Source organism: Thermobia domestica, chromosome 1 (assembly GCF_964235325.1).
Source record: "Thermobia domestica chromosome 1, izTheDome1.hap1.1, whole genome shotgun sequence".
Taxonomy (NCBI): domain Eukaryota; kingdom Metazoa; phylum Arthropoda; class Insecta; order Zygentoma; family Lepismatidae; genus Thermobia; species Thermobia domestica.
In genome coordinates this window covers 14,577,373-14,595,425 of record NC_137454.1, presented here as the reverse complement: position 1 = coordinate 14,595,425, position 18,053 = coordinate 14,577,373, and the positions used below count along the sequence as shown (strand labels likewise).

General features: G+C 32.4%; 1 protein-coding gene across 1 annotated transcript in view; it reads right to left on the bottom strand.

The window, feature by feature from the left end:
• Window positions 1-578: 578 nt before the first annotated feature.
• LOC145683368 (solute carrier family 2, facilitated glucose transporter member 10-like) overlaps window positions 579-18,053 on the bottom strand; it is a 36,197-nt gene continuing 18,722 nt past the window's right edge. The window contains exon 6 of the mRNA XM_081754702.1: window positions 579-14,235. Within this exon, the coding sequence (XP_081610828.1) occupies window positions 14,094-14,235 (142 nt within the window). The 3' untranslated portion in view covers window positions 579-14,093. The remainder of the gene's footprint in view (window positions 14,236-18,053) is intronic.

The window sequence follows — 18,053 nt, the reverse complement described above, 5'->3', positions numbered from 1 at the left end:
AAATTATATGCGGCATGATCCCCTTCCCATTTGAAAAACGTAACCCAAATCCAAGATGGCCGTCGCTGTCGCCATAGCTCCTATAAGTTGCGCCCCCACCTATTGACACCCCATACCAAACGACATTATGATTCCTCACACCGTTCGACTTTTATAGGGGTGTAGCCAGACTTTTACCTCATCCTGTATTTTATAACTGTTGTTACAAAATAAGGTTTGAAATTTATTGTAGCTGCTCAAACAGAGTGAAAATAATAATTTATCTTTCTATCCATTAAGAAAAAAAGAACAAAGGGAGAATAAAGATGGCGCTGACGAATCAAAGAGGAAAAAGTGTTAATCTCACGAAAATGTTCAATAATTGTGCCCGTTTCACTTCATTTCATGCCCCGAAATATGTATCTTGAACTCTCGGTATGAAAACAATATTTTTGGAAAGGTGTTGTGCTGCACCTTAAAATTCGCTCTCAACTGATTTCCATGAATTTTGTTATTAATCTATCTGCATTACTCTGCAAAGATACAGTAGTTTATTTTCATATTGCTACTGGTTTCTGAGTTTAAAAAATAATAATAAGTAAAATAATTAAATGAGCCTTTAATTATTAAGAAAATTACATCTGACAGAAAAGTACATATATATTTTTACATCAACTGTTATCACGAGTCAACGGTTGCATATATAATTCCAAAGGTATTGTTATAGTTCATATTAAATTTCTTTATTTTTTCCTGTACTTTACACTTATGGAAAAGTGTATATATAGTTTACAAGGCACTTCAGAATTAATGTTGCCAAAATTTACGATACTTAAGATCTATCAGTAATTTAAATAATACCTCAATATAGACAGGTCAGTTTACAAAGTAGATTTACTAGAATAATGAAATCAAATAAATTATATATAAACATAGTTTTTAAAAATTGAGATCTTGTTAATTTCTCACTCTAAAATGTTGAAAGACAATTTACGAAACTGTATACTCATGAGTAACATTTTGAAGGGTTTCACGAAGATAAATATTACAGTGTACTGGATTACTTTAACTGAAACATATTTTGTGCTTAAAAATATTTCCTCTAAGACTGTTTACATATTTTTGTGCTTGTTCTTTAGTAATGGCATTACTCGAGCAGACAGTTCTACCAAATTTTGACATATTTCTTACATTTTCAGGTTAAGTTAGAGCTTCGTATTTCTTTTAGCAGAGCATGCACTAAATGAGGAGCTTCATTACCACTTGCAAAGTGACTCGAGAAGTTCTGAATATAAATACAGTGTGGACGTATGGCATAAAAACTAAAGTGCATAAAACACGAAGCAACTTGTACTAGGTGGGTACTAAAAAGCACGAATACTATCTACTCGAGTTAGGGCAGGGGAGCCCGAGCGTCAGTGACTGTCAGCAACACTTATACATACAGTACATTTCACTCAAAATTCATTTCAGTATGCTGTGCACTGACAGTAATTACTTATATTCACACTCTCATTCTTTCACGAAAAATGTTTCACATCGTATTTTACCTATAAATTTTCTATTTGTTAGAACCGTCTGCTCGAGTGAACCCTAATGAAGATTACTGTTACATCAGTGGCTTTCAACTCTCTTGATATTCAAGGAATGGTACAGCAAAGAAGGAAAAAGTGGCTTTATTCGAAAGATTAATTGTATTTACATAAATTATCTTCTATATGAAATAATGGGAAGAACATATTGCTAGTGGATAATCAACATTAGATCTAACTAGCTTAATTAGTAAAGTCATTTCAGCTGAACAATACCTATGTTGATCGCTTGTATTACTTTTTAAAGTATTACACTAAAATATGCACTCTCTATGAATAGCTTTAAGCTGTAGGTTCCAAAATAGACTTTTCACATTTAATTGAAGATCATATACTACTGTAATTGACAACTATGCAGAAACATATAAACTATTTAAGAAATATTGGAAATTAAATGATTACAGTATATAATATTAAACATTTTTATTATAGAAGTCTTCCTTACAAAGCTTCGCATAAAATAAAGCTTATTATTCATTATTTTATGAAACATACAAGACATACACATAGTCACATATTTAATACAGCATCATTATTCGGTGGTTGGTATTACTTTGCAATACAAAATTAGCATGGCACTAAGAAGAAACGTAAAAATACAGTCTTGCCCAAAAAGTTTCCAGTTTTCCAACCGAATGCCGTTTTATTCAATAGATTCTTTGAAATACCTCTCGCACTGTTATTTTCTCAACCACAAAATTGGCCTGCCTCTTTTCGATTCAACTCGGGCAGTAAACAGGGAATGTTGACTGTTTGTAGTACATACAGTCGTGACCACTATTTCTTTAATCTATTATCTAAGCTGGAAAACTGGAAACGTTCAGAGCGCGGCTACTATATTTATACACCGTCAGTACAGAAGGAATGATTAACCATAGGTTAAAATTAGAACTTTTTTTTTTTTTTTTTTTTTAAAGTTTACTTTCATTGTCCTCATGATATAAATAATAAAAGACCGCGATTGAGCAGTCATACAATTAAAAGTTTTAATTATTTTGGGCTTCATGACAAAAATTGGTTGCAATTGTAATTCATGTCCTACTGCACTCAGCTGATTCAAAAGGAAAAACAAATATGTTTTATATAATTTATTTCATAATCACATCTTCGTTATTTACTAATATTGGTCAGTCGTAACTCATGAATACTTTGAACATAAATATATATATTTTTAATCATGAATTATCTTTAATATCTTACAAGTGAACATGTAATGTGGTCTCCAGAAGAATTAACATATCTACACCTAAAACTAATGTCGTGCATGTTAATATATAAATTGATAATTGAGTAATATAATATAAATATTGTATAGTTTCTTCTATAACGGTTGAAAAATAAAATACTTGGATTCTGTCGAATGAACAAACGTCATTTCTAAATGTACTTCATCTGCTTAGAAGTACTGGAATATAATTGTAAAACAACCTTAGATAAAAGCATCCGACGAGATTTTGTCTTATGAAAAGAAATATAAATGCTGTTTTTGATGGAACGCTATGGATAAAAATTTTATTTCATGCCTTGGTTTTTGTATTCCAATGTTTGTTCGCCATGACAATGCCTTGTACAGGGATAAGAAAAAAAAAGTCATTAATACTAATCTTAAAGAAATCATTTTAAATCATATCTTTCTGTTTAACGTCCAACGTGTACGCCCTTTAGGCTAAGGAAGACGATGATTACAATAAGTGAATCTGCGCCAAAGGGGGTTTTCGGTAGACAAACACAGTGTGCGAAGGATTCTTCGGGGCCATTCTGTTTCTTCTCACTATCTTAATTCTCCATCATGACCATCATCATCATCTCTCATAGCCTCGGAGTGCAATCGCCGGACGTTAAATTTAACATTTTGTTTTCTTTTTTTAAGTACAAATACACACAGAATGTCTCTACAATCAACGCACAACGTAACTGTCTCTTGAGGATTATCCCTTAAAATACATTAAAAAAAGAAAGCACATCATAATCTAACAGAAATTCCATGAATTAAACAATTTAGCGGTGCTCAAAGGAGTTGACAAAAAGCTTCATTAATTCTAGAGAAATTCAGATTTATATATTTTTTTCTACACGCTATCAATTGAAGAAATATTTATCCATATTCTTTTCGTTCACTATAAAATCATAAGTTAACAAGTCTTCGAAATTATTTCCATCTTCAACTAATTTCGTAATTCAACAGAATGAATATAGAAAGCATAAGAAGCCCGTACATACTTGTAAGGATGATTTACAAAATGTATTTTCCGTACACAGTTCTTTAATATTTGATATAATATACCTATTATATTATACCTACAAAGCTAGAATGAGTGGTTATTTATATTTAATATTTGAATGTTAATATTTCTCTTTACGTAAGCTTCTTTACAAATCGCTAGTCTTTTGTTTTCTTTTGTTATTATTATTATTAGAAGGCGATTTTTTTAAAGTTTTGTGTTTTTCTTCAATCAATATACATACACAAATAAGTGTGTGGTTTCTATGATTGTCTAATGTACTTTATTTAGTATACAGTATTTCGTTCAACTGAGTGTTACTCGAGTACCTTGTGGTCGAAACTTTTGATTTTGTTAAGTTCAATTTATTGAATTATAATACTGTACACCTTTCTCCTACCATAGTAAAGACGCTATTCAATTTAGAGACTTAAAATGGTGACGTCCGTTTTAACCGACTTTTCCGTTATCCGACCAGGGCCACGTTCCCTGGTGATTGGTTAACATGGATCTACTGTATATATATTTTATCTTCACTTTTGAATCAGTTGACTAAGTCTTCAAACAATACAATAAATTAGCTATAAGTCACAACCAATAAAAGATAATAGTAATAATATAATGCTACCTCTAAAAAAATAACGCTTTCGGACAAGGATGTAGTAATTAATATTTATATCTGTTACATTTGTAAATGTAGATATATATCTCACAACATTCGGCAGATAACAACACTGTACAAGGTGGCCCAAAGTAGATACACACCTCTGTACTGATCAAGTATAACATTCTAGTTTATGGATTTATTTGCTTCGACTGTTCCGGACCTAAGTTATAAGTAAAAATATGTTAAGAGCAAATAATAAGGAAATTAGGTCTACCAGTTTGATGATATAAAATACAGTGAACTGATCAGTACGGGACTGTATAAAATAGTTACGACATAGTTAAAACATTTAACTGGAAAATCATTTGTATTATTAAGAACAGAAGTTAATAACAGTCTGGTATTTGAAGTATGAAACAAAGTACGCGAAACGTAAAAAAATAAACGGTACTTTTAGATTAATCAATTGAGATTCATAAACCTACGCTTTATTACAATAATACTTTAAAAGAAATCAGCAATTAAAAGAAAGAAAGAAAAAAAAAAAAGAATTTAACATACAAAATTAATATCGACACACGTTTAGCACGTTATTATAGGATTTCCGCTAAATATTTTTGGAGCATTCCACAAATAATGCTTGACTAGTGAAACACATTAAATTCTCGTATTCATATAATTACACAAACGGAAGAGAAATCAACAATAAAACAAATCTTATTAATGAGCAAATCTGAGCTCCTATCAGCTCTTATGTTACAAGTAAGCATGTTTTCTTTCTATCAAGATTCTTAACAGTGGAGAAACAAGTTTGCTCTCTATATAGGGTAACTCAAATTGAACGAAACAAAAATAAAAATGTTCACTGTGATTTCTGTAATGTATTATGTGGAAAAAAAAAAAAAAATCTTACATACCCTCAAGTTTCATTTCGTAACACTTAAGACCTCATCATTTCCGGAATTGTCCACTAGAGGCACTAGTACGCCAAATATTGGCATCAGTGGCAGAGGTTTTCTTTATGCTTGAACATGCTAAAGCTTAACCATTATTCAGACATTTCCCGACAACATTTGGTAAACAAGCACAGGAGACAGGAGGGAGAAAAACCACAAACAAGCACGGTTGTTACAAGAATTTAATTATCGTTTAGACATTTGCCGCCTCACAAAAGGGGCGCACATGCAACATTGTGAATATAGTGTGATTGCAGTGTTCGTTTTTTTTTTTTTTTTTTTTTAAATGTTGCATCGGGATTTCCATAATAAATTCATTGAAGGTAACTTATTTTTGTATCATTCATTTCGAATTGCCCTGTACATCAGGAAAGTCACTTGCAACCATCTTGATTATTAGATCAAAATAATGTTATGCTGCAAATGGATCTGAACTGTTGTTGTCTCTACATTGTTGGACTGAATTATACTGGGAGAGCGAGAGATCTCTTTCATCCTCCACAGAAAGTAAAAATGCGGCCACACTGTGTTGATCCTGTTATTCGTTTTAGCCAATGCAGTCATCGTTAGGCGAAACACTGAACTTAATAGTTCATTTTTGTTAATATTAATAGTCTAAGTTATAAAATACTTAAACACCTATTAGGAAGCATACGTGTAATTATAAAGTACCAAGTTATTCATATATGTAAGATTACTTATAATTTATCTTCAAGCCATATATAAAATTTCAACTTTTAATTAAAATTCTTTTCTTGTAGGAAAATATACTGATTAAAAGTCAACATGTCTGTTTAATTTGTGAATCTGGAAAGCTCTTTAAAATCACGTTTCTCTACTTCGGCAAACAATACATTGGAGAGTGTTATTACTATTTCCTTCACGAAGAAATAATTTGAGTTACCATGAGCTTGCTACAAAGAGGTAGCTTGTGTATCATATACAAAGTATGTGCCATATTTTTTATATTGTGAATACATTTGAAAAATTAGCCTGAAAATTTTTCTACGTTACATGAAGAGGAAAATGTAAAATACAATTATACGTGAATCAATAAAAATCACATTAAATGATGACATATGAAAAGACACAAGAAAGTCATAAATGCAGCTGAGAATAATTCAAATACACATTCTACACTTAACTTTCACATTAACATTGCTTTATACGAGACTACAACACTTATCTGCATCCTAAGAACCAAAACATGGATTATCTAAGAATCATTACAAATTTGATATTTAGTGAAAATATTGAGCTAACTTACATACATATATATATATATTCAATTACTTTGTCTAAAATTACGCCTGACTTTGTTACAAATACATAAATTCACCTTTCAATTTGATTGTTACTTCGGCAAAAAACGTGATTTTTGTATATTGCACTATTTATACTTACAAAACAATAGTGCACCATTGATTAAATTATACAAGAGCAAGCTGGTAAAATACTTGTGTTCAATACTTAATGAAATATGATATATATATAAAAATACATTTTAAAAAATACTTTTTTGTTTGAAAACGACATCGCCCAAGTTACCTAAAGAAATATTGTTCTTAGGCACTTTTCCATTATGGAGGAGCTTTTATCTACAACTATTTTACATACTTATGGTTAGATTTTATGTTACTTGTAGGGTTAAAATCACAATTTATACGTTTACCGAATTAAATGAGAATAAATTAATAGAATTTCTTACTTTAGTATTCGGTTCAATGAATTATAATTAATTATTTCAACACACTGCATTGCCTTCTTCAGTAATCCATAATATTATCACACATCAGACTTGTTAAAAGGATCTTCTATTTATTGGGCTATCCTAGAGGACACACATTACAAAACCACGCTCAGAAATTCTATCATTCTATTTACAGATTTCTGTAATTCTTGAACCTGCTTTTGAGTTCTACGCTTTCAACCCTCTCCTGGAGTCTTGGTCACGGAGGTTAAAAACAGGAAGAAAAACAATGGAAACATCAAGGAATAAAAAGGAACGGACTTACCAAGGGAAGAACTGTGTTGTACAAAACACACGTTGTTCAGTGTGTCAGCGATCTTCAAATTAGGTGAAGCGAACAAAAATATAGCGTAGTCAGTTTGCGCGCCTTTTTTGTTCGTTGTTGGAAGGTTGCCAACTCATGTTATTTTTATTGCCATGCCAATTTTAGGCGTATCGAAACATTTAAAAGAAACGCACCACAGGGTAGAAGATTCACAATTTTATTTGGAGCTAGAAATGAAGAAGAGAGACTGTGTTTTGAAAATTTATTTATTCAGTTAAAAAAATCTAGATAAGGAATGGTTGAGTGACGAATGGGAGGTGGGAATTAAAAAAAAAAAAAAAAAACAGCATTGGCATGACAATAAAAATAACAACATGAGTTGGCAACCTTCCAACAAGGAACAAAAATGGCGCGCACACTGACTCCGCTATATTTTTGTTCGCTTCATCTAATTTGAAGATCGCTGACACACTGGACAACGTGTGTTTTGTACAACACAGTTCTTCCCTTGGTAAGTCCAGTCCATTCCTTTTTATTCCTTGATGTTTCTATTGTTTTTCTTCCTGTTTTTAACCTCCCGTGACCAAGACTCCAGGGGAGAGTCGAAAGCTTGGAACTATAAAAATTCACGAATTACAGAAATTTGTAAGTAAAATAATATCCTAGAGGAGTTAATGAGAAGTAAATCATGGGAACAAATTTTCCTAGAAATCCTGAAAAACTAATAATCACTTTCTGCATTCAAATCTTTTTGTTAAAATCTTGTCTGCAACTTGAGCTTGCCAGATGAATTGTAAAGTGCCATTTTAATATTAATGTGTTAAAAAACTATTGTTAGAGATTGAAGTTAATTTTCCATGAAAACGATGAACTAAATCCATATTCTAACAGAAATCCACTAACTACAATTATCCTAAACTACTACTTAAACTGAATTTTAGGAATGATATAAAAAATGGATCAAAAGATTGCAATCTTGGTCAATAATTAATTTTTGGATCAGGGGACTTAAAATTTTTGAACGGCCCCTAAACAGAGTTTCCGGTTTTTTTTTTTTTTTTTTTTTTTTTTTTTTTTTTTTTTTTTTTTTTTTTTTTACGGAATTAGTACATCATACTGAGTTAAGGGATAGTTTGGGTTTGGCTACACTGCATGTGGTTCTCCAGATATAAGGCCTACAAGAAAAGTTTTGCCTGAAATATATTAGATTTTTTGATTCAAAAAGTGTGTGAAAACGAAAGAGTCTTATGTTAGGTTGATAATGCGCGCATGATAAATTAAAATGTTCTTGAGTTGCATAATTGATCGAGTGAATAGATTTTTCCAATAAAGCGTGACTTTAGCTACAACACCGCCTCTTATTTTATTTTGTAGAAATCTGTACCGTACGTAGGTAAGAAATTCTATTCATTTATTCAATTTGTATTCCCTAATATCCACAAATAAATAAATAAATAAATAAATGACAACACATTATTTTCATCGAAAAGTGTAATCACCTACTAGGTAATGTTTTAAATTTCTTGAAATTGTGAAAGATAGTTACAAAAAAAATGTGAACATTATGAGAAAGAAGGAATGTTTTGATTCTTCATGACGAAGTTCGTATACTTGATCACAAGATTTTAAAAAAGTAAAGAAAAATGGCACAAGGTGTATACATTTCGTTACCTAAATCACCTATATTCATTTAATGTAATAGGAATTATAGTTCTCTACAAAGGATAAACACTTTACTTTAAGAAGTTTATTCACTACACAATTTTTTTTCTTTCTTTACTATTTGTCAAAATTTCTTTAAACTAAGACTAGTATCTAAGTTCCAACTAAGACTCTTTTATTGTTAAAATTATTATGCATCAGCATTTTCAACGCTATAAACTATCGAAATATTTTGATTTTTATTATTAAGTTATCCGCACCCGGAGATAAAGTGTATATTAATAGTACCTATGGAGTTTTTTCAATATTACATAAGTTACTTATGTCGTACTTCAGCGAATGTATCATTCACATACATATATATATATATATATATATATATATTTCGCTATTTATGATACACTTGCACTTTCCTGCAAAGGTTTTAATCAATCAATTTCTAGTGTTAATTTTTTTCTGTGTTGAGTCTAGAAAATATAACAGGTTTACGCAGCAAAAATATATTGGGCAGAAGCAATATTATAGTGTTTAACGTATATTCAAGTGCTGTGATTTTTCTGGACTGGATTTTTCTGTGCCAAGAGTTCAAGTCAGCGTGTTTCGGACTCAGTGAACTTTCAACTTTATTTCCAACACAATTTAGACAAATAAAATGTTTTAAGTTTTACGTCCAACGGTTATGCCGGCTAGGCTAAAGGAGATGGAATGAGAAATGTATGAAATGAAGAAAGTGGAACGAAACGGGAGAACCCAGAAAAAATCCACGTACAGGCTGTTTGTCCACCCCAAAGCTCACTTGGCGCGAGGTGGGATCAAACCAAGGACCTCACACACACAATTTAGGCAATTCGCTGTCAGTATTACAGAAGGTTGACCGGTTGAAGCCAGTTTGACGATTATGCTGTCACAGCTTGCTGCTGCAGGAGTGCAGTGTTGGTGCTAGTGAAATATGGCTGAAACGAATTATTAATAGGATGGGTATATGGTGCCTTTTTTTTACACACATTTTTCATATAATCGAATAGTGACGAGAAAATGGTTCAACCATCGGAGAAACCACAGCTAAAGGTATTGAGAAAAAAAAAAAAAAGTCATGCAGGAGAATTCTTGAAATGAAATCTTTCAGTTTTACATCCAACGTTATGCTGGTTAGGCTAAAGGACACGGATGATGAGAAATGAATGAAATAGTGGAATGAGTAAAATGGGAGGAAACGAGAGAATCCCGAGAAAACCCACGAACACTGTGTTTGTTCATCACAAAGCCCACTTGGTACGAGCTGGGATCGAACCAGGGACCCCATGCACCAGAGGTGAACGCTCTACCACTCAGCCACCGTGCCCCCAACTCATGCAGAAGAATTCATCAACAAAGTGGGCTCGTTGAGGTTACAAGCGAAAGTGTCGCCTAAGCTGTTTCGTGGAATTCGTCGACTGCCAAGCAGGAAAGTTACATGACCGGGATTAGATCTGGTTGTCTACTGCCAGCAACACATTCGTCTTCGTCTAAACATGTGGTGCGTACATAAAGGCTGGATTCTTAATTTCCTCCTGCGCTACACTGCTGAACATGCAACAACTGATGAAACACACTTAGCACTGATGGTAGGCGGTTGTCATATTGGATAGGGTTTACATTTTCCTCACGTATAATGGTAACATTCGGGCTATTACATACTGTAACACCTCAGGCGGGGAAAGAACGGAATTTTACCGCCAGTGCCGAGAAAGTTTCGAGCAGCGAATCGTGATTTCACCGGAAGTGAAGTTTACCTTACCATCAGCATGTAGTGTAATGCACATGACAAGTAAAGTGGGCAAACATGTAAAGATGAACACTCTACTTCCAGGATTCCATCATGACCAATATGGAGGAAAAACAATTTGCACGGAAGCAATGCAAATCCACACAAAGTGTCCACCTATACTGCCAGGTCATCCCTTCGGTTTTATCATGACATAAAACAGAAACTGGGGTTCCGTATTCTCTTCTTTGATAACTTTAATGTAAAAAGTCTTCAAGTCAGCTCAACGTACTTCTGCGCATTTGGACCATTAAAATCATGATTACACCCTGCCGATTCCATAATTTCACAGACCTCTGGAGAACTTGTAGGGAGGAATAGAATGGAATTCCTATGTTTATGCTTGAACGTAATTTGCTGCAACAGAAATTGCGATGCTCGGCGACAGGCTATAATATTGGTTGCACGGCTTTCCATAGGAAAATGAAATGAAATCTTTGAGTTTTACGTCCCACGGTTATGCCGGTGATACTAAAGGAGACTGTGATGATGAGTAATGAATGAAATGGTGGAATGAAGAAAGTGGGAGGAAACGGGAGACCCCGAGGAAACCGGGACCCCAAGCACTGGAGGTGAACGCTATACCACTGAGCCACCGCGGCCCCACAGGCTTTCCATACGATAAATACACTTTTAAAATTGTTCGGATAAAACCTATCAGCCTTCTGTAATGGAAACCTGGACATTAATTTTACAAGTTAAGGAGGCTTTAGTTAAATAATAATAATTTTTGAATTCTTGACATTGACTAACTAGTTTTGTAAGCTGAAGTAACTAAATTTTACTATATTTTAAAAATAATTATAATTTTTTATTTATTTCAAAAAGCACACTATACCCTGTTAACAATGTATAGTTTCTTAGAAAGAGAATTATTTCTTAATTTTAAATATAAACTCAGTTATTCCTAAATTTGAGCCTACTTTCTACCAAAAGCTGTAATTTGTGGTAATTTTTTTAGTATAATATTTTTTCTCGTATGCAATAGAACCATCTTCGGTGATCTGGGTTACACTTTATACCGAGTTTGCTAACTACGTTGGTTTAATACGAGTTCAGAGTAGTTATGAGTAGAGCAAACTTAAATTAAAATAAATATGTCGTTATAGACTCAAAATGTTAATTGGGAAAGTTTGTTTTATGACTAACCTAAACTTAACAACATATAATCCATTCCTAGCTAGCAGCTGCGAAGAAGGATGCGAACAAAATAACCGAAAATTTACCACCAACGCAAGAACAATAGAACACTGTTAACAGGTAATTATTGGTTTTATAAGAATGCGCAATATTATCATTTGTGTCATGTCGAAGCTGCCACTGGTTTTTCAGTGATCAAGACCTACCGTCACTGGAGAGTAGATGCTAAATACCTTTAATAAATATCCATTTTTATACACAGTAATTGACGAATGATTTTGCACGTAAAAGGATTTTATTTCTTACGTAGAAATAATTTCTAAGCTGATAAAAAAGACGTGTCTCGAAGTTCATCTAGTTTATATTTTGATATGCCATACTGAATTGTCTATTTCTTATGCGTATGTCTCTGTGTGTGTGTGTGTGTGTGTCTTCTTACCTTAATGCATATAAATATCGTGTTTTGAGCATGAGGGATTTTAGGGATTGTCAGCTATGGGGGAGGATCTTCCGGGGGTTTGGAATACCCCTCAGTCGAGTGAGGAATCTAGTTTTTCCGCAGGAAACTGTTAATATAAAAACTCGGTTTTTTAGCATTTTCGTATTTAATTCTCTATAATACAACATAAAGGGGTATATTTTAATTTTTTTCTGAAAGTTGTTGGCGAGGATCTCGCCATATGACCCCCCTCCCCCCCGTAACTCCAGAGAAGGTCTTCCATGGTTTTGAGTCATTATGTAAATAGAAGTGAAATCTTTTAGGCAATTACCCTCACTATATTTCAACATTTAGATAGCCAGTATGTCGAGTCAAAAACGTAATAAAATATATCACCCCTACTAACGTTAATATCGCTAAATTGGGCAACTTATTAAAAAAAAGTCCATTACACGCTCACTAAACTCTTGTTAGTTGTGCATTATACTGTGGTAATTTACCAGCTTAGTTCGACTTAAAAAAAAAAATAAAAAAAAAATTGACGTGTCACAAAACGTATACATAACACAAGAAATGAACACATTCAATACAACGTGCTACTGCTAAGCATTCGTAAATTGTTCAACACGGACAGCAAGCCAACGGTTGATAGTAACTATGTATATATACTCATTTTATAAATAATACTAGTAATACTAAAAATCATTATATTTCAGTGGCAAGTCATTTGACGAAAAGTCTCCAAATAATAACATATAAAATGTGATGTATGTTGTTTAATGTAAATATCCCCAAAAATATACTGTGTATTTAAATGCATTGATGTTTCGATAGAAAGTTTAGCCAACATTTATTATAAGAGTTGTTATGAAGCAAACAGTTAAGCTATGTGCTGAGCAATACACATTTTGTGTAAGTACATGAAGTCATTAATAGGTTATATTATGAGAATGAAATAGATTCTCGACTAACTGGCAGCGACGCAACTACGCTAGGTGTTGCCCGGGGCAAGAACTCACCTTAGCGCTCCCCTGACCAAACCAAACCAAAACACGCACCCAAATATTTGCCTAATTTTGCGCCCTCCCAATCCGTTGCCTGGGGCACAAGTCCCGTTTGCCCCCCCCCTTCCTAGTTACGTCACTGCTAACTGGAAAAGGTAAAGAGAAAACGAAAGACTTATTACATGTTCTACATTAACATTGTCATATGCTAGTTTGTACTAACTTTTTTCTTTTTTCTTTTTTTAACAATTTACTATTTTAAAAAATGGTTAAACTTGTGTCTAAACTTAGAAATTACACACACTGTAAGATGTGTAATTGAAATTACACTTTTAAGTACCCGTTTGGACTTATTGTTCCGATCTTTTTTTAACTTTGTTCCAGAAGTCATGAAACATTAGACACACAACTGGCCTAGTGAAGACTTGCTTTCACAAAATCTGCTTTGCTGAGCAGAATCAAATGTTACCTAGATATTCTTATATACATTTTTTTTTTCTCCTTTAAATCTCGAATGTTTTACTTGCAACCGAAACATAATTATATATCCAAAAATACATTCTACAAATGCAACCACTACAATATCACAGACAAATTACCAATCATCATCTTTCTAAAAAATATAAATGCTTCGTTTTTACAAGGCGAGAAACTGAAGAAGGGCAGCTTCTCCTTATATTACGGTGCTCTCCATAAGTATATCTGTATTTTGGCAAGATACATGCGAATAGCTCCTTGAAGTTCTCAGTGTCCATCGTGTGTCTTTGAAACAAGGCAATCCTTGCAAGTTTTGTAACATTCGTGATTTGGATGACCTAAAAAGACAATGAAAAACATTTAAATTCATAACTTCAGGTAATGTGGTATACAAAATAAGGAGAAAAACGCTTTGTTTCTTTTTGAATGAACTTACATGCTGCTGAATATACGAGAATCGTGTATTAACTACTGATGACTCTTTAAAAAAAAAATAGTGGAGCTTGCTTACCATTTTTGCTAGAGGCTTTTCATAATCTCCAGACATGGTTGGAAGCTGTTACCAAAAGCAGTAACTTTCTTTGTAATAAAATTTCACCACTGCTATAAAAATATAACGTACAGTAAGTCTCATATAAGAAAGCTGCATACCCTGAACCGTTAAAACCAATGTTGCAAATGAAAGATATTTGTCAAATTAAAAATCTAAAATTACATTCAAACGACCATTTGGACACTTACCAGTAACATATCAGTTATATAAACTACGAACGAAAATAATAATAATAATAATAATAATAATAATAATAATAATAATAATAATAATAATAATAATAATAATAATAATAATAAATATAATAAAACCCTTTTGCTCATCCCCAGCTATAGCTTAAAATATTACCTAACATAACTATACAGAACTAGTACTGTTAAAATTATTACAATATTACACAAAAAAGTGAAATGAAATCTTTTAAGTTTTACGTCGTACGGTTTTGCCGGTTAGGCTAATGGAAACGATGATGATGAGAGATGATTGAAACGGTGAAATGAAGGTGGGAGGAAACGGGAGAACCCCGATAAAACCCACGAGCACGGTGTTTGTCCACCACAAAGTCCACACGGCGCGAGCAATATTAGACGAATGTACTGTCAGAATGTAACTAATTGAATTTAACAATACCAGTTGAAACTTACATGATAAAATGTTAAAACAGCCTACTATTGTTAAATGATTGCTGACTATTGTTAAGGTTCAATTATTGAGATATTAAAAAAAAAACATTTTACAGAAAGAAAACACAAGTAAAAAGAACATTTTCTTTAACAGATGTCAGAAAAAGGATTGTATCTTTAAGTAACCTTGTAGTAAACTACATGCTGACAACGAACATAAAAGCTGCATATACACACTCTATAATAGGTGGTAGAAAATAAAATTCGGCAGCTCTCAACGGGTGGCATGTGATGTTAAGTGTCAATCAGCTTCATGAAGAGAGAGTTGTTTTTACTTATTTACGAAATCTTATTATAATTGTGGAACAAGTGAATGTCGTAACATGTTTTCTCACTGTAGTCTTACATCAATCAATAGAAAATTGTACTAAAAATAACAGTTCTCGCGCTTTACAGTAACAGAAGTATTATTCATTATTAAGATACAAGAACATTGAACAATCATCAATGAATCTGTAGTAGCAACCGATTCAATATTAATAACAGAACTGAAATTTAAAAATAAGGCTAGAAGTGTCTCTAATTTATCTTTTGTTATTGCCTCACATTTAATGTTTTTTTAACTGCGATTTTTCGGTGTCTCTTGACACCTTCCTCATTAAATCTGGGCAACCAATATCATTTTTTAGACTTTTGTCTCGCACAATTTCATATTCATATCAAACAATGATGAGGTCAAAAAATTGATATGATAATGCAGATTCCATGCACTAGAATTCCCTTCTTTAGAAAGTCTTATTACTATGAACTCTTACGCAGGAGATATTATGAAGTAATTTTGTGCTAGGTAACAGAAATTTTGATCACTTCTAAAAGGCACTTCGTAAATATATTGTTAAAATCTTAAATCTTACGTGAAACGTTACTTTACTTGCACGTTAAGAGCCTGACATACTAAAAGTAATACAAAATTCAACATTTTTCTTTTGCTTGTTTTTCGTAAGTGAAAAGAGATAATGAAATGCAACTTACCGCAATATATCTATTTTCTTTAGCTCGAGAACTAAAACAAAATTAATTTGATTCATTCTTTTTAAAATTTTTTTATAGCATTTACTGTTCTAAAATTTTCACTTTATACAGAATTTATTGCAGATTGAATACTTAACCAAATTATCACGGAGTATCAATGTAACTACGAGTTTGGGTGTTTTTTCTTAGTCAAATCTATTGAAGAAAGTAGCCAACGCCTGAAAATTTGGCTGTACGAGAAATGAAATAATCAAAAATACATTCAACCAAGAAAATGTCGAAGAAAGAGTAGCAAAATTCAGGCTACGCTGATTTTGCTTCTGGTATACGATCGATACATTTTACTTGCTGACTAAAATACTTCTTTCGTACTTTTAATGCAACTGGACACACTGATATTTTTCAAGAACTTCTCACTACGAACTCAAAAACAAACTGATTCTTCAATGTTGCTTTCTCAACTGTAGAGGTAGATAACGCTGGACTTCCATTCCCTGTTTGTTCTGTGTTGATATTCCAGTGACTGTTACTGGAGAATTAGGAAAATTGAAGTAGTTTTTGTGAATAAAGTCTGGCAACATGGTACTCACTGTATCTAATTCCGTATATGAGCAACTACAAGTCATCGTTCTTGGAATATTTCATTATTTCGTGGTGCCCATTCTGTTTAAAACTGTAACTGTTGATTGATAGTTCACAGTACCAAAACAAGTTAATACGTGGTCTCGGTCCAATGTGATTTAAATTATGAACTATTTTTAAAATTTTAATATATCTAATAAAATACTAGTTTCAATCTGAAAAAAAAAAAAAAAGTATTTCTTGAAATAGTGAATCAAACTAATTTTGCTTTAGTTCTTCTCGAAACTCTTCGCGCTAAAGAAAATACATATGTTGCTATAACTACTAACGTACTATTACAATGATGTAAATGCAATTGTCAAGTATCAACAATTGTTATATGGCGAATTTAAGTCATAGTTGCCAATAATACAAGGTGAGTCAAAAAGGATTTTAAAACCTTCAAAGCATACAAAAATGTATTGAAATAACTTGGAAAATCGATATAGGTGTAAATTTGTAGCAAAACATTTGTGACTCGCGTAGTGTCGTACTACCACATTCAGTCACCGCGCACCGTAGTGCATTCTTAAAATGGCGACTCATCTTGTATATTGCAGAGATAATTCTGATGTAGGATCTTGATTTTTCATGCACGAGTCTTTTAACTCGTTATACGTTTGCAAAACCCTTTAAGTCTTTCGTCCAACTAATATACAAAATAGAATCATCACCGTGAGACCATAATTAAAAGCAGTATATTAATTATTAGAACACCGTTCCAATCTTAATTGGAAAATTAACAATTACTGAAACAATTACTGTTTTAAAATTAACGTCAAGTATTGTATAACAAAACATTCTAAATACCACTCAAATAAAAACTCTACTCCCCTAAACGTCAACAGTATTCAAGTTAATTTTCAAATTAATCAATTTGAGCATTGTGAACTTGGATACAATAAGTAGTCTAACCACCATCTACATTTCTAGGTCCATAACAAGTACATAAAAAAACAAATTACAAACTAAATCTGAACTTCTAGTACACATCTACAGTGCAGCATATAAGGTGAGGGTTTCATTATTTTAACTGCCAAATATAAGCGCTGTAATATACTTTTCAGAAGGGAATGGAAATTTTGAAGCGTGTATTTCTCATTTTTAAATTATTGTTGTCTGGACCATTACCGCATCCAGGTTCACAATTATATTCTTACAATGACTACGCAATTATGCAAAACAAACAGTAAATAATAAACCAAACAGTAAATAATTAAATACATTTTAAACCAATAATGTATTTAATTTTTAACTAGTTATCCTTATTGCAGTCTCTATCAATAATAGTATCATATATAAAAACAACCATATTCTGAGAAAGAGA